Source organism: Podarcis muralis, chromosome 5 (genome assembly GCF_964188315.1).
Source record: "Podarcis muralis chromosome 5, rPodMur119.hap1.1, whole genome shotgun sequence".
Lineage (NCBI taxonomy): Eukaryota > Metazoa > Chordata > Lepidosauria > Squamata > Lacertidae > Podarcis > Podarcis muralis.
The window spans coordinates 52,794,478-52,820,663 of NC_135659.1; the positions used below are offsets into that span (position 1 = coordinate 52,794,478).

Consider the following 26,186-nt stretch of genomic DNA (forward strand, 5'->3'; position numbering starts at 1 on the left):
CAGATTTTCACGAGTCCTGAGCAATGGATGGAGCTGGAAGCTGAGTCAGAACATCTCGCGCAGTATTGTCTACAATGACTTCAGCAGTGGCTGTCCAGAGTTTCAGACAGGGGGCATTCCTAGCCCTACTTGGACATCCCAGGATTGAACCCAGGACATTCTGCATGCAAGGAGGCCAGAAAGGCTCCAGGTCCCAGCAGTAGTGAAAGCATTTCGAGGAAGGTGATCTAGTCCCCAGTAGTGTCACCTGGGGAATGAGAGAAGCACCTGCTCCCCACTGACCCACTCTGCTTATCAACTGCCTCACTGTGTGCGAAGCCTGTCCTCTCCTGTTTAAGCTCAGGGATTGCAGGCCACTTCGCCACAGAAATCTCATAGTTTGACACAAGAGCAGCAGAATGGATCTGCTTCTTACAGGTAGTTGGGTGCAAGCCATTCTTTCCCAACTTTGTGTCGTCCTGATGTTTTGTACCATCTCTGGCCATTAGCCATGTTGGCTGGGGCTGATGGGAGTTCGAGTCTTTAAAAACCAGATTGAGTGATGCATGCCATGGGAGGCAGACTAGGATTAACAATTTAACTGGGTTAATCATGAGGGATTGGAAAACACAAATAATTTACTGGTTGACTTTGTTTATGAATTGCTTCCCATGAAATCATCCCTGCGTGGTTAACAATATCAGGCTCAGTTTTCTAAGGAGTGCAGTGTCCCTTATTGAATTAACCCTTTTTAACACAAAACAAGATATACTAGCAGAACACCTCAGATATGCCAGAGGAGCCCTTACGCCAGCAAAGGAACAGCTGAAAGGGAGAAGAGTCATGAATGGGACGTGGGCAGGAGAGAGGAGAATCAGCACACAGAGGTCCTATGTCCCTCTTCAGTCCCTGGCTATGATCCTGTTGGCAGTGAAATTTGCTCTCTGTACATTCTCAGTGAGGATGAACTGACAGCTGGGAAACAGAAAAAGGATGTGCCTGTCATTATTGAGGATATTTCTAACACAGGGGCTCTGAAGCAGAGCGGTGCGTTTAATCAACTTCTTTGTGAAGGGATAAGAAATGAAGACCCATGATATCAAGTGAAACCTCTTTCTTAATATGCAGACAAACGCACCGCAAAGCAAAAGGGGACTTGGTAATATAACCATGCAATTTGAGTACATAATAGACCAAATCACTGAGCAAGGAGAATTTTAAAAAGAAAAGAAAAATAAACTCTACCCCAACCCTTGAGCTGAAATTCCCCTCTCTCTGACTTCAGTGGGAATTCTTTTTGAAAAAAGAAAAACAGCCATCCTATATGGATGACTGCCCCCACCATCAAGCCACCACAAAAAAGTTAGGGTATGGTGTGTAACTCAACAACCAGTCACAGCACAGCATCCTCACATGGGCAGACCATAATTCAAATGACGGGGTACACAGCATGGGGCTGTATCTCTGGCCCCATGTTTTGCAGACAGGGTGGGTTTTTTGGGTGATAGGGAACTATCCTTGTCAGTGCTTGTCCACTCTTCAACACCTTTGCTGTGCAGGATTACAGAAGCAGAACACTGCGTGCACAGTGTTTCACTTCAACTTTTAAGGTGGAAGTATCCTCTGTCACTGTAGTTTCCTCCTCTCCATCCTGGGCATGAGCACTGGCTGAGCACCCAGGCGGCATTGCTTCCTCTTCTCTGTCAGTCCATTACAAACACCTATTGTGCATGCAGTTCCAGGTGTACCTGGTTTGCAGGGGCAAGTCTACAGCCCTCCCATGGTCAGGCTGAATAAGGCTCTTGTTGCGTTTGTTGTGTGTCTGGGGCAATGCAGGAAACATACTGGGGGCATGTCTTTATCATCATGAGTTAATTGGCTACCTTCATGCATGAGTGGTATGTTGACATTGTTGCTGGCATAGTGCCCGACTGGTGAAGTTTCCAGGGAGGCTTGTGTGTGTGTGTGTGTGTGTGTGTGTGTGTGTGTGTTTTATATATTTTCTAGCTGTGTGTTTCTCCCTCTCCCTCCTATGCTGAACACATGTTGTATATGGTGGGCATTCCCCATGGTGTTGTGGCGTATCTCCCCCATGTAATGCGAGTACATGCTTGGTTTGCCCATTCTTAAAGCCAGGAGATGTTCAGTACACTTGCCAGACTTGTCCTACTCTGAGCTTCTCCTGTTTATGCACACACATGGTGGTGCTGGCTCCCTCTTGCATTGAAGTGAATCACAAACATTGGCTGTACTAGCCAACTGGTCTCTTTCAGGCAGCGCTGCTTGTGAAGTCTTCACACATATGCCAAAGCTATTTTGAGCTCTTCCAACTAGAGTGGAAAAGAGGACAGGGAAAATGTGCTTACAGGAAGGAGTGGAAGATCATCTGCTCCGGCTCCTTGTTCCTCACTCTGCCCTGTGTCATTGCAGACGGTCAGAATTGGTTACACCTTCCACTTACTACAAAAGCTTCAAGTGAAATAATTGTAACTAAGGGGGCATTCCCTGTACCCCACTCACACTCCTTGCACTGGAACATCAAGGTCAACAGCATTTTCTGAATAAAAGGCAGATTTGCATATATTTAAATAGGTGCATTCAAGTACTGCTTGTTCTACATATTCAACTATTTTCAACTGCCATTTTTCTTTTTCTTTCTTTTAAAGCAGTCTGCTATAATAAAATTAAAGTTCATTGAAGCAGTCAAATGTGAAACATTGATGACAGGAGAGCCACATCATAAACTACAGATAAGTAATTTTCAATTACAAATGTGGTTGGTGAGAAGTTGTCTTTCTGGTGTCATTAAAAAAAACGGAAAGGAAAGGAAAACTTGAAAGCAGAGCTGAAAGCATTATTCCATTAATTGGCATGATTAATCAAATGCATTAACCACAGTTTAAACATGTGGATTTAAAAAATCAAATATTAATTGGAACTCTCCCTTATGGAAGAGTTTCATTGCTGGCAGCATTGTTTCAAACAATCTCTGTGTACTTCTTGATTCAAGCAATGTGGCTTGAAATGTAAAGTATGTGTTTGGAATGTTTTACTGAGAGCAACTATTCTATCCAATAAATATCTGCAAAAGATACTATGTATGTTCCCAATTTAGTTATATGTAATTGATTGAATAGGGCAATTAGTATAGGCTGGGGTGGGGAGCCTCCAGCTGGTGGCCCAATTTTGGTCCAGCAGGGGTCCCAATTCGGCCGGCCTGCCAGGCTGCTCCTGACAACCAAGGCCACCTGCCCTACATTTAACATCATATGTGGTGCCAGGTGTGGGGCAGGCACTGGTGTAGCATCAAAGGAGCAACTTGGAGCTTAAAGTGAGTTCCTGATTGTTCCTTTACTGGAGCAGGAAAAGCGAACCAGTGCTGAAATGAGGGGGGGGGGACCTCCTCTGTTTTAGCAGCAGTCTCAGTGCAAACTGCTGCTTGCTTCTGGAGCTAGCCACTTTGAAGGTGTGCTGGGAGTGCATCTTCAAAGAGGCTCACCACCTGATGTCATTGGGATGCTAGGTGGCTGACATGTAGGCAGTTCCACCCACTTATTGAATTTGGCCTTCAAAGGGTAGGGCAGACATAGATCTGGCGTGCCAGGAAAAAAACAGTTCCCAGTCCTAGATATAGACCAAAATAAAATAAAATAATCCGTAGGCAGATATTAGTGCTGGCTCTAGGTTTTGGAGTATATACCTTCAGTGGGAGGCGCTCTCTAAACCACTGCATATTTGCTTTCTCTCTCCCTCTGGGTCCCGTCTGCACAACCACACAGAGGGAGAGAAGGCGGCAAGGGGAGTGTGCTGCTCCAGTTCCTCAGTCTTGTTACTGTTTGCATGTTTGAAGGAGAATAGCAGCTAGGGAAAGAGAAGCAGGGCCAGGAGGCTGTGGGAGGTGGCAATGCACCTCCTGGTGTAGTGTGGGCTGCAGCATATGCCCAGTGATGCCAACTCCTGCCAGATACATACTCAGTTATGACAATCCCTTTGCTGGTGCACAGCTGTATACTCTCTGTTATGTCAACAGATTTGGATTTGAAAATGTTCAGGGATTTGGGTAATGAATAGAGAAACCGATGTGCTAAAGGGCAACCCAGGAAGCATGAAGAATCCTTTTGAGAAAGGTGTAGAGGAAACTGCTGTGCTAGAATTGATGGGTCAGAACAGTGGTGGATTATGCTGAGATGAAGGGGAATGTTTCCATTCTTTTGCGTACAGCACCTTGGGTTGGGTCTGGAAAGGAACGGGCAGCCAGTGATGCTGTTTTAAAACCAGGGGGGTTATATGTGCTCAGAAGGAAACCCCAGCCAATAATCTGGCAGCTGCATTTGGACCAACCGATGTTCCAAGTCATCTTCAGGGGCAGCCCTGTGTAGAGTGCATTACAATAATTCAATCTGCAAGTTACTAGAGCATCGAGCACAGTGGCTAAGTCATCTCTGTCCAACAGGGGCCGCAGGTGATGAAGCAACCGTAACTAGAAAAAGGCACTCCTAACCACTGAGATCACTTGAGTCACCAGTGACAGTGTTGCTTCCAGGAGCATCCACAAGCTGCAGACTTGCTCCTTCCGGGGCAATGCAATCTTGTCCAGGGCAGGCCATTTCCTCACCTCTTGGTCACATAAGACATTCATTTCAGGATTCAGATTCAGTTTATTGGGCCACATCCAATGCATCAGAGCCCTTGAGCACTGGTTCTAACACCTCAACTGCATCTCCTGATTCAGACAGAATAGAGAAACAGAGCTGAGTGTCATCTGCCTATTGGTGGCACTTCATTCCAAATCTCCCTATGACAGCTCCCAGAGGCTTCATATAGATGTTAAATAGCATGGGGGACAAGATAGAACCTTGTGGGACACCACTTTCTGACTGCTTGCTTGCAATGGCCCTTGAAGTAGGAGAGGAACTACTGGAGCACACTTCCCCCACCTCCTTGAGATGCTCCAGAAGGATTCTGTGGTCAACAATATCAAAAGCTGCTGGAAAAATCCAGGAGGATGATCAGGGCCGCACTCCATGCCATCTCTCTCCCAATAAATGGCATCAACTAGGGCAACCAAGGCAGTTTCAGTGCCATGACCAGGCCTGAAGCCAGACTGAAATCCATCCAAATAATTAGCTTCCTCCAAGCATACCATCCAAATAACCACCTTGCCCCAAAAGGGGATGTTTGCCAGTGGGCGATAGTTGTTTAACACTTCTGGGTCCAAGGTGGGGGTGCACCACTGCCTCCTTCAAGGCAGATGGTATCTCCCCCTTCTCCAGGGAAGTCCTAATCACTGGACCCACCCAGTCAACCCCCTGTAACTAGCTCTAAGAAGCAAAGGTCATGGAGGTAGGCAGTCTGCCAAACGTTTCCAAGCAGCTTGGTCAAATCTAGTCTAGATACCTCCACCGGATTTCTCAACAGCAGGCCTCTGAGGAAAACCATATGTTTGTATCTGATGTGTGGTAAAATCCTTCTTATTACTCGGCAGGGTGGCACAGACAACCTACCCAAAGCCCCCCTTATTCACCCCAAAGAAGTTTGGTCTGCATGGGCTCAAACAGCTGATTTATGAAGTGGTGAACTCTTGTTAATGATTGTCTATAGTGTCTACAGTTGTAGTGAATCGGATGGGGGTGGTGATATACCGATGGAATCTGAATCCTAAACATTATTCTTAGTTAATGATTCTGCTTACAGTGCACTGCTTTTAAGAAACTGTCAAGTTCCGTTTAGTTTTGATTTTATTTGGAACAAATATTGCTTCTCTTTTAATGTATCCCAATTTGTACCATGCCTTCCTTATTAAAGGAACACATGTCAACTTCTCTGGTGATTATTTCAAGGGATCTTTCAAGGGAATGTGCATTAGCTGAACAGGGCCCTTACATTACTGAATCGACAAGTCCTAAATATTTATTACAAGTCCCAAGGTATTCCTAGGAAGCTTCCTTATACCATGGCAAACCATTTGTCCATCTAGCTCCGTATTGTGTACACCAGTAGTAGCCAGCCTGATACCTTCCAGATGCTATGGACTACAGCTCACATCACCCTGTCCAGCATGGACAATTGCCATGGATGATGGGTGTTGTAGTCCACAACATTTTGAGGGCACCACGTTGGCTATCACGGTCCACACTAACTGGATGCAGTCCCCCAGGGTTTCAGAGATGAGTCTTTCCCAACTCTAGTTGGAGATGCTGGGGACTGAAGCTGCGACCTTCTGAGCTACATCCCTGAAGTCCAGAGCATAGCACATTTGCTGCTTTATCTAGGTGAAACTGAAGAAAGAGCCACTTTTTTAGTATGTGTGGGATCATAGTGCTGACATCACAAGCACCTGCTACTTTTAGTAGTTAAATAAGTTACTGGAATGTTAGCACCTTTCCCCTCTTCACTGAATGTTCCTTTGTTTCCTGGGTGTTCCTATCTGCTGTGATGAGAGAGAGTTCCTAGTAGCACTTAGTTTTTGTTTTTCCAGTGGCCACTGGTTACAGGTCAGGGGTGATGGGAAAGGCTTGATGAGCAGCATCAGGCCCACAGACTGGTGATTCACCACCACCACTTTGAGTAGGCTGGAGAGCTGGACAGACTGCCCCGAGCAAATTTCCCTCTGCTGCCCACAGTAAGGAGGCCTGTTGCTGCCTTACAGTTTCCAGAAATGGACAGGTTCAGGTATCTGTCAAGTCTGCTTTGATCACCACCACAAACAACTGGATTAAGGTGGTTTGTACTTTGCCTTTGGTCTTTGCTATCAGTCCATCTGACTTGTTTCCATCAGCTACAGCTCTTGGCCACCCTCATTGGGAGATAGGCGGTAAGGTGAGGGATCTCACCTGGACAGAAATACTTTCTCTGTTCCTGAAGAACACAGCACCATCCAGTACACAAAGCATTCTCTGTCTGCTTTGCCAAGCCCCCTTCCTTCCAGTATCAAACTCTGGACGTCTGATAATTTTCAAACAGAAAGCTCACACCTGGTCTTGTTGAGAATGCCTAAGCACACCCTAAACACTTGATCCCTGCTGTTTAGGGTGGTGGAGCTGCTGCAGCAGAAAAGTGGCAGGTCAAGCAAAGGGTTAATACCCCCTCTCCCTTGCTATTTCTCTGCTAGAAATCATCCATCAGAGAAACAGACTGTCCAGACTTCTTACAAGTTTTTTGAGCACTGCTGGATAATCAGCAGCCGTCCTGCAGATGCCCAGCTGTGGGTTAAGCCAGAGACGGCCTGCCACTTCGTTCTACCCTCTTTCTTCCTTAACCTTGCAGGGCTCTGCACCCAGTTACAAATACTCTCCACTGGCCTCTTTCACTGCTGTGCTGGAATCAACTCTTCACGGAATGTGCAGCTCATGCCCACAGAAAAGTCTATTTAAATTAAATCACGTTGCATGAAAGAGAGAAAAAGAAAGACGAAAATGATCAAAGCTGTGTTTTGAAATATAGCCAGAGATAAGAGCGAGCTAATAAACTGAGGGCCACAAGATTGATCTCCCTGCAGAGTCCTTCATCCCTTTTGCCAGGATATTAGACGCAAAAGCAAAGCAGACGATGGCTTTGCCTTTGCCGCAGGGGCTAGGCTGGGCATTCAGTTATCTCCTCTGTCCTCTCCCAAGCCGAGGTTCGCAATCCCAAGGACCGACTACAAGCCCTGGGCACCTTGCGGGTGCATGGCATCTTTTTATTAGCCCTGTTAAGGAGAGCAGAATAAGCGGGAATAAGAAAGAGCCACTGAGCTAATAAAAAGTAGTGATACTGAAGTGGCCTTTTGATCTGTCCGTAGCGCTTTCCCTGCTTCACAGCATTCCTTAGGCCAGGGAGCCTTTGGACTAAAAAACTAAATGGCTAGATAGGCAAAAGCAAAGGCTACAGCGAGGGAGTCTAGCCATTCTCTCCAGGAAGAATTCCAGATGCCTTCCTGGCTCATAGTCACACTTGGGCTGATGGACTTTTCTCCTTCAGCTAAAGATCATGGATTTCCTGTTCTCACCTCCAGCTTTTGCTGCCTTGTCCTGTGTAGATGTGACAAAGTCCATTGATTCAGATTGACTTAAGGGTGCCTAACAACATCAGGCTATTGGTTGGCTGGAGTCTACTGGTGGGCATCTGCTTGGGCTCAATGACATGGTTATTTCTGAGTCCTATTAAAACCATCCAGCTCCCTCTGGAAGGGTGAGAATTTCAGCATTTAAGAGGTCCAGGAATGATTTACAGTAACAGGTGCCCACAGTAGTAGCAGGGGAACTGTGGCAGATGAACTGTCAGGCCCAGGTACCAGATGGTAAAGAAACAAAGCCCCAAATTTGCTACTTAAGCCAATCTCATGCAATGTTCGCATTTCACACACAATCTGAACTTGTGATCAGGAGGAAGAGGATGGTCAGCAGGAGAAACAGTGGAGGAACAGGGTACGAAGCAGGGTGGCTTCAACCTATCTCTGGTATTTAAGGGTGCAAGTGGACATTGCCTTTGGCAATCCCTTCTTCCCTTGACTTCTTGGTCAGAGGTTTGCATGCTATTGACAGTCACGCTCTTGCAGCTCTGGAGAGGCTTCATTTCTAAATCACCAGTCAGACTTGGGCTGCAATCCTAAACATAATTACTTGAAACTGGATGCAAATTGAAATTAATGAGACTTGCTTCCAAATAAACCTGGTTAGGATAATTCTGTACACGTACTCTCCAGGCCCAGGACTCATCAACGCTGCCTGCCAAGGATTGAGGTATAAGCTCTAAAGATCAGGGACAGTGTCCATGGCTTGGAACACTAATGGGCTAAATTGACATCTTCCTTTAATATTTCTGCCTGACATTTGCTAGCACAAAGTCTTGCATTTTTTTTTTTGCAGCCGATTTAACCATATAATCCGGTGCTGGGGATAAGAACTCATGCAGCAGATCTGGATCTTCAGGGAAGGGATGGAGGGATGAGGATTGGCAGAAACCAGCCCCTCACTGAAGGAACAGGATAAGGGAGATCCTGGAATCTCCAATTAAGAGATTTCAAGGGTTCATTCAGTTGCATTTACTGCTTATTCACACACATCCAGTTCGCACCACCATCACAAGAACAAAGTTTAGGGCACTCTTTGGGCAGATGCATACTGGGCTGAGATGGTAAATGCTTAGAGGAGAAGAAGAAGAGGAGGAGGAGGAGTTTGGATTTGATATCCCGCTTTATCACTACCCGAAGGAGTCTCAAAGCGGCTAACATTCTCCTTTCCCTTCCTCCCCCACAACAAACACTCTGTGAGGTGAGTGGGGCTGAGAGACTTCAAAGAAGTGTGACTGGCCCAAGGTCACCCAGCAGCTGCATGTGAAGGAGCGGAGACGCAAACCCGGTTCCCCAGATTACGAGTCTACCACTCTTAACCACTACACCACACTGGCTCCCTGGAGATCCCTTGGAACATAGGAAGCTGCTTTGTACTGAGCCATAATATTGGGCCACCCAGTTCAGCAGCTCGTCAGGGCTGCAGGTAGGAGTCTTTTCCAGCACTACCTGGAGATATCAGGGATTGAACCTGGGACCTACAATATGCAAAGCAAAATGTCGTTCGTACCACTGCACTCAGTGTTTGCTTTGAAGTGGCTAGAGTTTGTAGAACACAGAGTTGCATGTTGTGCACTGGAACAGCAAAACATCCTCCAGCTATATGTATTGAACATTGTACCTATTCAATAAGCACAGTATCTGTTCTCTCATTATGAGTTTGGTTTACTGTTTTGCTGGCTGACATTTTTAGATAATCAGTAAAACTCTGTCTGTTCCATCATGCCTTCTGATCTTCTGAGGTCTGCTGAATTTACCTAGTGATTGCACTTTTTAGTTTTTAGACTTGTTTCATAATTGGTTGCATCATATTGTAATCAGTGTTTCTTATTGTGAGCTACTTGGCTGTTGTAAGCTGCTTCAAGGTCCTTTGCATAGAAAAGTGGCCTATAAATATAAACAAACCTAATATAAATAACACTGAGAGAACTGTGGGCTACTGCACTGGTCCAGTTGGCAAGTTGCAGGCCATTATATTCAGGAACAGAACCTAATGACAATTTTGTCCTCGAGTACTGAATTTTGCATTTCTGAATACTTTAGTGGTTTGGGAATGAGCTGTTGCATGACAATAAAATGGTGACAATACAAAACATCCAAATGTGAGAATGTGCTTACTGAGTTGTAAGCAGGTGAGGATTTCTAAGCACAAATTCTAAAAAATACTTTTGGCAAAACATTGCACCAGATTGCTCATTGACCTGATGACAGCATAGTTAGCTCTGCTTGTGAATTTGCTTGTTTTCTCCTATCAAACTACGGAAAGAAAAGTATAGCCCAACACTGAATTCGGGGGGTGGAATTGCAATGGATTCTCTTCTGCCTGATGTGTATCTATCATTCTGCCAAAACTCAACACAATCCAGAGCCTGAGGAAAACCCATCACCATAGAATAAATATGCCATTGAAGGTGTGGATTTGCATGGATGACCATATATCAATGAACCTGCAGCCTGAAACCTGTAGATCTCCTTAGCGACCAAGCTTGCTGGAGGGTTCCAATATTTTAAAGCAGTAAATGGGAAATTCCAATAGCTCTGGTTTCCCTTGTTACTACAAGGCTGTAATGCAAAAGACTGGACCTGAGTAATTCTTAAAAACCACATTATTATTATTTTTTAAATGTACGCTTTGCCTATGCAGATACCTGAACCAGTTCAGATTCTGCATCTGGCAACTTTACTCTTCACAGAGTTGAGGAAAAGGTTGCATTTCTAGCTCTTCATCCCAGGCAACAATCTGAAAAGTTGTAATTGTTTTGGAATAAAAGGGAAGTGAGAATCATTGGCATCAGTAGTAGTAGGCCTGACAAGCTCATGTCTGGCTAACTAGACCCTTGGTGATCTTCAGCAGACCCCCTTTACCACCATTCATGGTCTGCCCTGAAAACCAGCTCCTCTTTCTAAAATTTGCAGCTGTCCATCACTAGCCAAGATTTTTGTTATTGCTGAGGAGTGGAGTCATGCTTGCGCTCATTGATTAATCAATAGCCTTAATTGAGTTGCAGCTCTTTAATGGATAGCCCACTGGCTCTTGTTTTTTAATCCCCTTGCACACATTGACCCAAGTCACTCACCTGTAGAAAACTGCTTATGCAGCAGAAGAGGCCATTGGGATCATGAAGGTCGGTCATGGGCTTCAGTCCAAGTTCATAAGCAGAAAGCAAGGCTTGAGCAGATTTTCTGTTTCTGAGAGGAGAAATAAAGTCATTTTGGTTTAAAAGGAGGAAGGACAGTGTGGCTGGACAGTCTATCCAAGCTCTTTTAAATCCCCACTGAACACCCCCCCCCAATTATTTTATAGTGATAGAGTTCTCTTCATCCAGTGAGGATCCTTTAGTGAAAAATGGAGGGAGGTGATTCCTTTGGCTTGGTCCTGAAAGATTCTCATTCTGAACATTAGCTTCTACTGCTGACAATATTGCTTTTCAAGGTCCATTTATTAGCCAGAGAAATTTGGTGAGGGTTAGAGAAAAGGTCTCACAATTTTAACGAGATGCTCCTTGTACCATCAAAGCCAGACATAGCTTTCACATCCTGATACATTGGAGGACATCAGACTGCATGATTGTGATTTTAAACCCAGCGCTGCTTACCTTGAGGTTGATTAAGGCAACATGACATCAGAGGTAGCCAGCCATGCTATCTCTTAGACACACACACACACTCCAGTGACCATACAACAGAGACTTTCCCTAGAATCACATCTGCAAGATCTTCAAGCCACGCACCTTTCTTTTCCTTTTGGAGTTCAGGGCACAGCCACTTGCTTCTGTTGCTCTGCCTTTGCAGAACAGGAGCTCTGAATGGGAAGTCCTAATTTCTGAGCATGAAGGGATCTAGGGCTTAACACTGTTTGACACAAGATCCTCCTTTTCTTAGGTCATCACTGCAATTTGCAGGCCTACTCTTCAATGCATTGTGTCACATATTTCACATTATTTCTGATTAGGCTACCATTTATCTGAAGTGACAAAGCATATTTGCATCAGTACATAACCTTGTTCAACACAAATGGCATTAGGGCTAGATCTAATGCTATATTTTCCAATGCAAGCATTGACATTTATGTGAAGGAGGGGGAGTGTTTCACTTCTAGTGTTTGACTTTTTAAATGTGCCATTTCAAAGGAACAGGGCATTTTAAAATTGCAATCCTCGCCTCACCTCACCCCACCCCAACCACTGGGGTTAATATCAGTATAGGAAAATGTTTGATGAAAGATGATCTACAGCTATCTATGCAACCCCCAAACTTGCATAGTTACATATCAACAGACATTAGTTTGTGTGTGTTTGTGCATCTGTGCAAATTTAGTTATTTTACTTCTGTGTCATCTGAGACACTTCATTTACGATAAAATATGCAGTGTCTAACTGAAAAGAGCAAACACTTTCTCCATTAATGAGCTGTTATGGACTAGCTCCCCAGGAAACTAATTAATACACCTCTTTGGATACATCTGGCTAACACCTGGCCACTTTTTGTGGAAATGCAATTCCTTGCAATGTGATTCACTCCTCCAATACCCCACATGGGACAAACTCCTTTGCTTATAATAAAATATAGGCTGCACTGAAAACTTGGGTCTGCCCACTTGTCCTACTTGGTTCACGTCACCCGAAGTTTGGCTAGTTCTAGCAGTTGCCAAAGGGGCACTCACTGAAGCTCAGAGGTCAGTCAGTGGGCCCACCAATGCTCAACACAGCATACATTCTTCAGGCAACTCCAAGGCTGCACACAATCCTCAACCTTCTTAAGCACCTGGTAGGATGAGATGAATGGGAGGAAAGAATGTCCTCCCAATGCATATATCCTCTCCTGCCTTCCTTAACATCTCCACAAAAACAATATCCAGCTCCTTCCTCCATGTTTTTGACCTTCCTGGCCCTTGGCTGACTCACTCCCTTCTTTACCCAACTTTCCCACCAAACCACTAGGTTTGTTACTCTGTTTTTCTTCATTTTCGCCTTGTTTCTAAATCCAATGCCTCCCAAGTCTAACTCTTGCCTTCTTGCTTCTTCCTGTTTTGATACCTTTCTTCTTAGCTCCACCCTCTAAAGTCTCCTTCTGACGACCTGTTTACTGAACATCCATCCTGATTTGCAAAAGGTTATGCGGAGGCTAGCTTCTATCTGGTCGTTATTGAATGTTTCTTCCGATTTGTTTGCGGAGCAGTTTCATGGCAGTAAGCATTCATCCTGATTTACATGCAGATCATTCATAGGCCTTTCCCATTACTTGTTCGTTCATGTATTTCCCATCACTTTTCTAAACACAAAAAGTCAATTTCTTAGATGGTTTGCTTAATCTTGCAATCTTACCTTACCTTCCCAGCTGCTAGTGTCCTCCAAGGGGGCCACACCAGCCTGGCTTAAGTGCAGTTCAAAGAGGGTGCGGTCCCTTTACCCAGTGAGACATTTCCCCAAGACTTCCAGGTGTTCCCAGTTGCTAGTGGTGGTCTTACTGTGGTGCTGCAGTAGTGCTGCTTCACTCAACTGAGAAACCCAAGACATGCCCACAGCTACCTGAGAAGCCACATCTGCAAAATGCAGGACAACTGGCAGAGTCTTGCCCTTCACAGGTCTTAACTAAGACTCAGATACTGTACTGCATAACCTTTGCACCCATCTGCAGACATTTGCTCAGGGAAGCACAGCTGCATCTTCAGAAGTAACATGAAAAGCAACCCTTGGGGGCTGGGGCTAGAGGAACTTGGGGCTTTGCTCTCAACCTCTGCAGAGCTCAGGAACATATGAAGGGGGGATTCCCATCCCGTTTTGTCATCCCCAACAAAGCAGCCCTGGGTTCTCTCTCATCTGCTCTGTGAGATTTTCTCCCTCTGAGCCAAATGATTTTTTTTGTTTGTCCTGTACTGGTTTGAAGGAGATCCTCCTTAGTGATGGGGCCAGGGGCCAGGACTAATTGGAGAGCTGGCATTTATGGGCTGCTGCCTATTACTAAAGACAGAACTAGATGCCATGGATTAGCCAGGTGCCCTGGAGACCCAGTTGCGCTGTGCTGTCTCCACCCCCTCCCTGCTTGGCTGTCATGCCAGTGTTACTGTAATGAGCAGGAGAAGAGAGAGCTGGACTGTTTCGGTGCTTCTCACCCTCCGCATCTCTGATGGGTACGGCTGAGCTGCAGCATCTCCTAGTACACAGTGGTATAATTAGTGCCAGGGGGCAGCCGAGGTGGTCTAGCCCCACTAATGAGTACAGCCTTAGGCCCTTTTCATTTCCTTCCAGAAGATTGGCTTGAATGGGCGACAGCAAGGAAGCAGAGCCTGCTGTATTTAAAATCAAACCACTGTGGAGGGTTTGTGGGCAGGTGCCCCTCACACAGAAAGAAATACAGGGCTTGGAAGACACCAAAGGCCATCTAACCTAGCCTTTGCCAACCTGGTGCCCTGAATTGCAGCTCCCCTGGGGAGCAGATCTATTCCCGCACTCTACAATGAGGCAGAATTCTGCAAATGTTCCTAACAGGTCTATCCGTATGAGGATGGGCTTGAGGGCTGCCCTGCCTCTTGGCCATTCCTGGGAGGTGGGACTGCACATCAGCAGTGGGTGTGGCCAAGACAATGGCAGCAGATAGCCTGGGGTGTCTACTTGTAGCAGGACCAAATGCTTACGGTCAACTAGACAGGATGTCAAGTGCACCATTGGAAAGCATGCCAGGTTGATTTTTAAATTTAGTAATTTTGCTGGGGCCACACCACAGGTGGTGGTGAGGTTTAACCCTTTCCTCAGCTGTGATTTCCAAGAAGATCACCCTCTCCCTATACCTCTGTTAGCCTTGGCATGGAGATGGGGAGCTCTCACTGGCACCAGTGGGTCTTTGGGGAGGCTGTGCTATGCCTTTCCACCTACCAGCTTGAGGGAAAGCAGCCAAGGAGTTAGTCAACAATGACATCTGGAGAAAACAAGCCTCCTTCTCTTGTTGCAAAAAAAGCTCCTTATTAACTCCAGGTGCATTTAGATATTGTTTTTCATAGTTCTTTAGCCTCTCTGGATTTCTGTATATTTTTACTGTGCATTTCCTCTAAATGGCAGTCCTTCACCCCGTGGCCTCCACTTGGCCTTTTGCTTCTTTTAAACAGTATTATCTCATTTAGTGGCCCAGCATTTCATCTCGTTTTCTCTCTGGCTGTTGCATTCCTCCTTGGAGTGTATTTTAAGGAACACTTTCCTGTTACAGCTTCTGAGTTATTTCATTGGCAGTAAATTGACAAGCTTGCAAGCTTTCGCCTAATATCAGAGAACAATAGGACAACCTTTTGTGGTGCTGAAAGCAACATAGCCGGTGCACTAAATCAGTTCAAACAATATATTCTAATCTCAGCAAAGCTTTTACGGTAGTTACATAATTATACAGCAGTTATCCCATCACTGCAGGGGTCCTCATACAATGTTGTAATGAACCTCCCTAAGTCAAGAAGGAAATTGCTCTAACCTCTCTGAGGGTAACACAAACAGCAGAACGGCTGATTGCTTGTTTGCCAATGCTTACTCAGCTCAGGCTAAGAGAAAACAATGTCCAATGAAAAGGAGGGCAAGCCCAGGGTGTAATTTAAAGTCCTTATTCCCCGAGGGCACTGGAGAAACAAAAAATGCACAGAAAACATAGACTAGCCATATGGCAGAAGTCAGTGCCTTAATTAGCAGATAGGAATGGCTGGGGGCAAGTTCTGGGCCTCAAACCTGTTAGCTAAGGAAGCCTTTACTTGCAGACAGAGCATGCTTTCCTTGGGTAGAAACTGTGCCCACCTTTTATTCTGCCTTTCCTTCTCCCTTGTGGTTGGATGCACTGATAGTTTACATCCTCCATGATGGCAGAAAGCTTACTCCAAAAGGCTAGAAGGTGAAGGTATGGAAACTGCCTGAGTCACTGTTAACCATTAACCACATGGGGGGACACACACACACACACACACACACACACACACGAGTTGTCTCTGGATAATGCAGAATTAATGGACAACTTCATGGATGGTTGCTGTGTTCTCCTGCTTTTCTCCTTCCTTTTGTTTGCCACATGCTGGGAGCGGGCTTTTAAGTCCAACCTGGCTGCTGTAGCAGCAGCAGCAGCAGCAGCAGGCAAGCAAGCAGACTGCCAAGTGAGAGGGAAGGAATAACAACAGGGAGGAAATGGGTCTATGGGCCAACTGGCAATTGTCCAGGAGCTGAACTGAGCTTGGGTGCTGCCAGTTGCCGACCTCAGCCATAAAGGCTTCCTGTATGGCTAATTAATGAAACAAAGGAAAGCAAACACACACAAACACACAACACTGTGTATGCATATGTGTTGTTTGCAGCTTATTCTGAACAGCTGGAGACTCTTCACCAGTAAACCAGTTACTTCTGTAGCCTTCTCTGTGATTTATGTGCTGAAGCCTAGATAAACTGCACCCTCCTTATTTATATCCCTTTTTGGTGACAGTCCCATAATAATGTTGTAGATATTCACACAAAAAAATTCCAAATACCTGCTTGAAGCAACACCCTGGGTTATTCCCTGCCTCAGGTTATAGAAAGCGACTGTTGTGCATATGGAGTTTCAAGAACATGTGATGCTTTATATGATCTGATGTATGAAATGAATGTGCAAAACTGTGAAATGATGTCTCTGAAATGGAAAATCACTTAATAATTACATGTCTCACACCGTCAAGTTCACTCAGTGAACCCCAAAAAACATAAGGCAGGTGGAGATTAATAATACATATATTATATAGAAGTTAAGAGGAAAGCCAGTGAATTGGTGCGTAGAACTAGTATCTGACAAAGTTGTCAACTGTATAAAGAGAGGTTGCTTAAAGTGAGGTGGCTTGGGTAAAATGCTCAGAAACATGTTCCAGAGGGCACTCTGTGCAAGGTGACGTGAAAGAGGCCAAAATGTTTACAGCATGGTACAAAAGACGTGTATGATCTCAAATATGTATTGGGAGGGGCAGGAATTAAATAAAGCTATTTTTTATTAGGAGTTCTATTCAGAATCTGCCTGCTTCCAAGTATCAGATGCTGAGGGGGGGGGGTGACAACAAGGGGGGGGGCTCTTTATGCTCCACCTGTGAGGTTTCTGAAGACATTTAGCTGACAGGATGCTGGACCAGATGGACCTTTGCTTTGATCTAGCAGGGCTTTTTCATGTGTTAAATTATTCTTCTGATTCTGGAGAAAGGAGGGGGATTTGGTTTATGTAAAGAGAGCCAACTGATGGACAGCCTTGCCTTATAGACCAGCTTTTGATGACATAGTGCCATCCAGATGTTTGGGATTACAGCTCCCATCAGCCCCAGGCAGCTGTAGTTGCAGCGGTGCAGTGACATGACAGAGCTACTGTAGTTGCAGCAGTGCAGTGACATGACAGAGCTACTGTAGTTGCAGCGGTGCAGTGAGAGGGCTCTTGCGCTCGGATCCTGCTTGCAGTTTCCCCCACAGGCATCTGGTTGGCCACTGTGAGAACAGGATGCTGGACTAGAACCAGCAGGCTTTCCTTATGTTCTTTTGACGGGTTCCAGTTCTGCTAGTTGCCTGAATAAGTGTTAAATCAGAAGCAGAAGATGAACAAGAAAGAGGAGAGGAGAAAGAGGTGCAAAGGTGTGTATGGGATTTGTGTGGTCTTTGGGCAATTCCATGCTTAGACGGCCATTTTATGCTGGCGCCACAAATCCCCTGGGTTGTGATTTGGACTATCATGAGACTGAAACAGTCCCTGTCTCCTCTATGTCTATCAGGAGCTTGATTCAGCAAACATTAGTTACACTAAATATTCAGTCTAGAAAAACTGAACTTGTTCCCTAATACAATGCACCCCAAATTTCCAGAGCCCTGAACCTGTACCCCGAGAGACTTGCTCACATACAGTATGTAGCAATAATAATATAAAAAAGCATCACACTGCCCTACTGCAGACCCCATTTAATCCAGAACAGCAGCAATTGCTTCTGCCTGTGCTGAAGGACGAAAAAGGTGGCCTATACAAAGCCTCAGGCAAAGCAGAAGAACCAGTGCCCCAAAAGTCATTCCTGTCAGTTCTGGGTAATGAAAACAAGGTCTCTGGGATGCAGAAATTCACCAGGGATTTCAATGGATGGTTGGTGTTTGATGTATGAGGCGAGTTAAATTGGTATCAATAAATACTAACCCTGGAATGACGTTCTTTAATTATCAGCGCAGATTATACATCACTTCAAAGCAAACAAACAGCATGCATCGGGCCACAGAGGAGCCGTGTGCAAAATGCAAAGCAGAGGCTGGGCACAGCAGTGCCGCAGAGCAGCTAAGAATTGCAAAGTGCATGGTTAGGAGGGTGTGTGTAATCTTCTTGCAGGGTGTTGAGCAAAAAAACCCCACTTAAGTTCAGTCTCTAGATCCATGTGACTGAGATGTCCTTGACTTTGAATAATTATTTGGAAAAAGACCTAAGGGAGTCAAGGGCAGGGTTGTGGGGTAGCAGTTTCTGGCAAGGATCTGCCTTTCCCCTTCCCTTGTGGGGCCTGGCTTGACTTGATTGCTTGAGCTACGTGGCTCCACCTGTCTTGCTGTGTGTTTCCTTCCTGCGCAAGCTGTGGCCGGAAAGCATGTATTGGTCTACCTTCTGAGCAAGGAGAAGAACTATACAGGTATTAGATGCATTTAAAAGGGGATTAAGCAAATTAACGGAGAACAAAGCCATAAATGATTAGGAGTTGCAATGGTTATATGCATCAGGATCAGAGGCACCATGCCTCTAAATAACAGTTGCCAGGGAACGACAGCAGGAGGGGACTGTTGTGCCCATGTTGTTCTTATGGACTTGTCATAATGCATTTGGTGGACCATTGTGGAAAAGCAAGATGCTGGGCTGGATAGGCCTTTGTGACATCCTTCTCATGTTGCTCCTGGAGAACCAGCCAGGACAGAGCAGGTGGAACCTAAGAACATGCATTCTTGGGAAATAGTATCATCCATGTGGGAAGTCTTCAGAAACTGGGAATGATATATTCCTAGGGCAGCAGCAGGGTGAGAATCTAGGGGCAATGCAATCTAGGGTAGGGCTCCAGTAAAGGTGGTGCACATTGGTGTATGGACAGAGGAAATGAAGTGCCAAAGGAGGTGTTTTTATACAATATGAAAAAATATGTGTCCCGTCCCGTCCCGTCCCCGTCCCCCGGTCTGGTCGAGAGAAGCCGAGCGATGCGACACGTGTTCTCCGGACACACCAGAATGCAAACGGGGTGGGCAAGAGAGCCGGCGCAGAACCCGCGAACGCCCCCTCGCGGCAAGTCTGCGACCCGCAGGCCCCTGCGCCTGTTTCACACGCGGCGCGAGCGTCCGCGCTCCAGCTCTCCTCCTGCTGCGGCGCCTCTTTCCTCGGAGGCGGAGCAGCAGCGCGCAGCGGGCGCCAAGGGCTTGTTGCCCGGACACCTCCCCTGCCTGCCGGCCGGGGGCGTGGGCGCCGCCTCCGCCCCTCCTCTCGCGGCCTTTGCTGGGTGTCACAGGCGCTGCGCTGTCCGCCATGGCTCCGCTGCGCTTCGCTGCCAACCTGGCGTGGCTCTTCCAGGAGAAGCCGACGCTGCCGCAGCGCATAGAGGCGGCTGCGCAGGCCGGCTTCCGAGCGGCGGAGTTGGGCGCCCCTTACGCTTGCAGCGCCGAGGAGCTGCGGGAGGCGGCAGACAAGGCCAGGTTGGAGCTGGTCCTGCTCAACGCCCCGCCAGGTACCCGACCGAGTTGCCCGTGGCTAGCAGACATAATACGGTCTCCCCACCCGGACCCAGCCTTCTCCCATGACCTCCATAGGCACTACTACAACGGGGTCGGCTTTTCACGGAAAGGGTGAAAAGGCAAGCAGGCAGAAGTCCGCAGGTAGAGCTTAATAGTCTCCGCGGCTTTCTGGAAACACTAAATCTCTTTTCTGCCTGCTGCTGTACAGCTTTTACCTTTTTAAAAAAAACAAACCCAAAGTTGTAGACCTCACCTGTTACCAGTTGAAACTTGCTACCGGTTCCTGCAGGTGCAAAGTCCATCACCTCTTTTCCTCTTTCTCTGTATCAACCTTGGCACCCAAGATAGTGACCAACACCTCCTTCTCACTTCACTGTACACTGGATGTCTCTTTCACAGGCTTGCCCCCTAAGCCCTGCTTGCCTCCTAGAATGACCTTTTCCCTTACACTCAAAACAGTGGCTGTTTCAATGGAAGATATTCCTAGTAGAGGTTATAGACTGCCCTTCTGCTTGCCAAAGACCAAGCAAATAAAGCTGTTTGTTCTGTACCTCTCACCTCTTCCTGACCCCAAACATAGGAGCACTTAGTTGACATATAGGACAGCAGGTATCATTTATGGTAGACATCTATTTCCTACTATTGTCCCCTGCAACTGGTGTGTGTGTGTGTGTGTATACAGCGGTACCTCGGGTTAAGAACTTAATTCATTCTGGAGGTCTGTTCTTAACCTGAAGCACCACTTTAGCTAATGGGGCCTCCTGCTGCTGCTGCGCCGCCGCTGCACGATTTTTGTTCTCATACTGAAGCAAAGTTCTTAACCCGAGGTACTATTTCTGGGTTAGCGAAGTCTGTAACCTGAAGTGTATGTAACCCAAGGTACATATATATATATATATATATATATATATATATATATATATATATATGGTAAATTTTACTGCTCTTTCCCCAGGAAACCAAGATGGTGACAGGGGCTTAGGGGCAGTGCCTGGCCGCCAGCATGAATTCCGGGAGGCCCTGGCTTTGGCTGTGAAGTACTGCAAGGTCCTGAAATGTCCAAGGTAGTATTTTAAGTAGTTAAGATATATGTATATTGAACACCAGTGTCATCCTTGTGCCATAATACAGGAATGATCAGAATTGCTGTAGTGGTTGTTGTAATTGAGTTATACGTCTCCTCACTATTGCACTTTGAAAGTGAAGTGGTATAATTTAAGTGCCTTTTTCATCACAGACCCATGCAAAAGCAGGCCCTCAAACCTGGAAAGAAAGCAAAGGGCAAGTTATGTGTTTGCCTGTTTTTTTACTTATTTGTCAGCATACCTGCTAGCCATGCTAGAAAGAATCAATTGCTATCCTTTATTGAAATGAAGCATCTTTCCTCATCTTCCCCCTGCCCCCACTCCACTTTGGGGTCTTCTTTGCTAAAGGTGGGAAATGTGCTAAGGAAGCAGGCACAGGATCTAGCCCCTTCCCATAGCTCCGTGTCCATAGTTCCATAGTCTTTTTCTTGCCTTATGCAAGGAAACCATAAATCTTGTAAGAGGCACGAGTTAATGCAGGATTGTTCCACAAAAAGACATCTGATTTACCATAGCTACTGCCCCTGCTGCTGCTGCAAATCTTCCCTTGCTCAGGGTAGTGTCTTCCTGCGTTAAAATATGCAGCATGCAGCCTTTATTAGGACAGTCTTGTAGTACATAAATATTTTAAAAAGGAGAAGGGCAATTAAAGGCCAAATATGAGCAAAAGGGAAGAGAGTCTTATAGGAAGATAATTTTTGCACAGTCATGTAATATTTCAAGGGAGGGGCTGGTTTTAAGGAGGATTGAAGCAGGGTGGTGTGATGGACAGAAAGTGGAAATTTGACTCCAAATATAGGGAGGAGGAACAAAACCTAAAGAACAACAAAAGCACACAGTTAGCAGCAAGGTGGAATAAGGGGATGCAAGGGAGGAGAGAGGTCAAGTGTTGTTGGTGATAACAGTGGAGATCAAGATCCTTCTATTAGTGAATACGCACATTCTCTCCCATTTAGGGCATCCCCAGCCCTGGCGCTGAGATTGGCACCTTTGGTAAAACTAGCTACTTTCCTGCCCGGAGTGGTTTTGTTTTAAAACCTTGCTTATTCATTCACTAGTTAAAAGACAAGTGTAATAAGAACACCTTTTCCATTTTAAAGGCTTTTATTTTCTGAACACAGTGGCATCTTTAGACATGACGCAGCCGGTCTATCACTCTCAAGGCAAACCCATTGGGGGAGGAGCCATAGCTCAGTGATAAGAGCAAATGCATATTCTTGCATTGCAAGGGGTTGGACTAGATGATCCTCAGGGTCTCTTCCAACACTACAATTCTGTGCTTTGCATGCAGAAGGTCTAATGTTCCATCCCGGGCATCTACAGGTAGTGCTGAGAGACACCCGCCTGAAACCCTGGAGAGCCACTGCAAATCACTGTAGATCAGCCTTTCTCAGCCTTGGGTCCCTAGAACTTGTTGTGCTACAACTCCTATCATTCCTAGCCAGCAATGGCCAGTGGTCAAGGACAATGGGAGTTGTAGTTTAATAACTTCTGGGGACACAAGGTTGGGGAAGGCTGGTGTAGACAATGCTAAGCTAGACAGACCAGTAACCTAACAATATAAAGTAATTTCCCATGTTCATCTCAAGTGGACATGAACTTCTGGATGGGATGTTTAGCAGTGTAGTTAACAGAGATTCAAATGAGTAACCACATCAAAGGGATGAACCAACCCAGGCAGCCCCACTTAGGGGCATTACTGAGCATGGAAGTGTTGCTTGCAGTCTCTGCTGTCCAAGAGAATGAGACACCTCACCTCTGAGTGCGGAGGGAGAGAAAACATAGGCAGTAAGACGCAGGCTAGTAATGAATGACAGATGTTGGGACATTTCCAAAAGCTCACCGGCAATACCAATTTTGCATGGCGCTTTGCGTTACACGAAGAAAGCAGAACAAAGTGGTGCAGCTGGCTATTTTGTGTAAGACCATGCCCTTTTAACTTGGAAAATTAACACCAGTCTGTTTTTGCAATCATACTCGGCAACACTGTGTGGCATTTTGCTAAACTGTGAAACAGACACACTGAAACCAAGCAGACATAAATTAGTCATAACTAATGCAAGTTCAATTATTTTAGTGGGTTCACTCCAAGTATGATTTTAGTACGTAAAGGTAAAGGTAAAGGGACCCCTGACCATTAGGTCCAGTCGTGGCCGACTCTGGGGTTGCGGCGCTCATCTTGCTTTATTGGCCAAGGGAGCCGGCATACAGCTTCCGGGTCATGTGGCCAGCATGACTAAGCCACTGACTACGCATGACTACTAACTATTTTAGATACCACCAATTACTTAGAAATCCCATTCATCCTCAAGCAACACATGCATGGAAATGGTGAAAGCACATCATCATTCCTAACCAACTGATTGTGTGTGTGTCCAGCATGGTGATCAAATACTACTAAGGTTCTGTCAGTCTGCCTATAGTGATTTTGCATATCTGGCCTGTGGGTGCTGTTTGTGAGCTCATAATCTATGCCAAGCTAGGTGAGCTCATGGTAAATAAGAGAGTATAGTTTGTATGATTTTGATACAGACGTTCTTGTCATGCCTATTACATGTCGCAGGTGTTAGCTTATCCCAGCTGAAACCCTGGTGTAGCGATGTGTGTTGATTGCTGAGTGCTGGAGGTGGCTTCGTGGGTCAGTGCATCTCCTCAGGGGGAAATTAAAGCGGGCATGAGACAGCTTTCACTTCAGTAGCATCATATCAGCATCGTGGATGCCTTGAGGGCAGAAAGCCGTCAGCACCGCTGCTTCTGTCCCTCTTCCATCCTGATCCAGCCTTTTGCTTACAGGATCCACATTATGGCCGGGCGAATTCCTTTGGGTGCTAAGAGGGAGGAAGTGTCAGCAGAGATGGAAGCCACCTTCATTGAGAACCTCAGATATGCTGCTGACATCCTGGCTCAGGTAGGGGCTGGGTAGATAGATGCCTGTTAAGCAGCATGCTGTACTGCTTCATCAGAAGGGTGAGGTGCCCATTCAACAGATTCCATTTGGGGGTGAGACACTTTCCTGAGCTCCAGAGAACCCAAGAGGCAAAGTGTTAGCAAGACCTGCTTAAAGAAGCTCCACCCCAGTTATTAGTCAGGCCTGGCAGGAGGGCACACAGGAGTGGTTGGGAAACTGGCCAGTGACAAGAAATAATATAAAAGAGGTGAGCTGCCCAGCAGCAATTTTCCTTTGCTTGCTAGCCTAAGGCACTGAGTGGATATTCTTCCATTTCCTTGCTCTGGTATTGCAGGAAAAGATCACTGGATTATTGGAGCCTATTAATAGCCGGATTACTGATCCCCGTTACTTCTTGACTACTCCAGAGCAAGGTAGGCCATGGCCTAAGACTCCTCCCTTCTCCACAGATAGGGAATTGTCCTTCTAAAGCGGTGTTTCCTAAACTTGGGTCTCCAGCTGTTTTAGGACTACAACTCCCATCATCCACAGCTAGCAGGTCAGGGACAATGGGAACTGCAGTTCAAAAGCAGCAAGAGCCCCAAGTTTTGGATACACAATTCTAAAGCAAGGGTGGGAAACCTGTGACTCCCCTAGATGTTGCTGAACTACAACTCTTCATCCCTCACCGCTGGCCACGCTGACTGGGGCCAATAGGAGATTGAATACAGCAACATCTGAAGGGCCACAGGTTCTGCACTCATGTTCTAGAAGTTGCTGGAGAATGGGCTTTGGGACTGCACGATGACAGGAAATGGAGCAAAATGCTCCCCCTGCCCCCAGAATCAGTTGTGATATTGTGCATCTCCATTTTTCTTCAGCTGCTGCCATTTTGAAGAAGGTGGGAAGCCCCAGCCTGAAGCTGCAGCTGGTGAGTGTCACTGAGGAAAACCTGGATTCAGCCATAGAAGTGGGTGTTGGGCTTAGAGGACCTATTACACTGGTTGGTGCAACAAGAGCCCACCAGAGGGGATGAGAGAGGCTAAACAGCAGGCATCCCCAACCTACTGCCCTCCAGATTCCCCCCCCCCCCATTGGCCATTTTGGCTGGGGCTGATGGGAGGCCTAGTCCAGCCTCTTGGAAGGCAGCTAGACTGAGCCTTTTTATGTTTACTCCACAGGACATTTTCCACTGCCAGATCATGGATGGTAACCTGACTCAGAACTTGGAAAAGTACTTCCCAATTATTGGTAAGACAGGAAAGGTTCAGTTGTTCCCTAGTATGGCTTCAAAACTGGGATCCCTTGCAGGGGTTGTTCCTAAGCAAAGGGGCAGATGCTTCTGTAGCATCAAAATAGTTCCAGTCAGACCCCTATGCCTAGTCATTCATTGGTCCCTGATGGTTTCCTCCTTTCTCTGCAGGACACGTTCAGTTTGCCCAGGTACCAGGACGGCATGAGCCCGACAGCCCTGGTGAATTAAACTTCCCTTACCTCTTCCAGCTGCTGGAGTCAATGAGTTACAGTGGCTTCGTGGGATGCGAGTACAAGCCCAAAGGTAAGTCTGCTTAAATTATCCCAAGGGAATGGGGAGAGATTTTGCTGTGTGAAATGAAGCGTTGTAGCTGGGAAATTGTTAGGCTGCTGATATAACCCACTGTTTCTCTGCTTCACAACTGCCAAAACTGTGGGCGGGGTGGTGGTGCTGAAGAAGTGCAAACTTGGTGTTGCTGATGCTTGTGGCTTCCCTTACAGAAGGCACACTGAAGGGGCTGGGCTGGCTGCACTCATACTGGAAGAGTCATGGTGTACTGGATAGTGGAAGCTGAGGGGTTAAGTTCAGCAGCTGAAAAACTGGACTAAAGAGCATCAGAGGTGGAGCGCAATCACTACATGCCAACTTGGAAAGGCAATGTTCTTTTGTTTGTCTCTCTTCTGGATGCGTTTTGCCTCCTAATAAAACAAAATAGCATTCCAACTCAAGTCCTGGAATGGCTAAAGGCTTCACTCTTGTGTCACTTTGTGTTTCTGAACAAATTACATTCCTGCCCGGTCTTTCAAGTAAGAAATATATCTTTTTTTTAATTACTCATTGCAGTTATAATAAGGGTTGACCCACTAAAAAGGAAAGTTCACCTTCCTGGAATCACGCTAAGCAATGATGCTGGCATGCCTTTCACAAGAATGGGGACTAGTGTGGTGCAAAGGAAGGGAAGTCCCTGCCTCTTCAGATCTAGCTCTTTAGTACCACTTAGTGGCCCCGGATGAGATTTCCTAGATTTAAAGGTGCATCTTAGCCTCTAGGTTCTATCTACATGCTGCCGCTTAAATTACTTGCATTCCAGATCTTACACTGCAGCGTATAACCATAGGGAGACACGAGTGGCACAATTCAATCTGAGCCAGAACCAACTTCCTTAGAAAAGAAACTGGCACCATCATGCAAGCCTGGAGTAAGACCTTGGCACTGGTCCCTG

The 26,186-nt window shown here is 46.2% G+C and overlaps 1 protein-coding gene and 1 long non-coding RNA gene across 2 annotated transcripts; one reads left to right on the plus strand and one right to left on the minus strand.

The window, feature by feature from the left end:
• Positions 1-10,965: 10,965 nt before the first annotated feature.
• LOC114599138 (uncharacterized) lies at positions 10,966-20,548 on the minus strand. Its single transcript, XR_003707259.2, has 2 exons — positions 19,991-20,548; positions 10,966-11,218 (listed from the first exon to the last, which is right to left on the minus strand). It is a non-coding gene; the product is annotated as an uncharacterized LOC114599138 (long non-coding RNA).
• HYI (hydroxypyruvate isomerase (putative)) lies at positions 19,406-25,716 on the plus strand. Its single transcript, XM_028733781.2, has 8 exons — positions 19,406-19,730; positions 20,693-20,801; positions 23,616-23,730; positions 24,065-24,143; positions 24,591-24,640; positions 24,891-24,960; positions 25,133-25,267; positions 25,465-25,716. Exons 1-8 carry the CDS (start codon positions 19,532-19,534, stop codon positions 25,536-25,538), a joined length of 831 nt encoding a protein of 276 aa, XP_028589614.2. The 5' UTR covers positions 19,406-19,531; the 3' UTR covers positions 25,539-25,716.
• Positions 25,717-26,186: the final 470 nt, after the last annotated feature.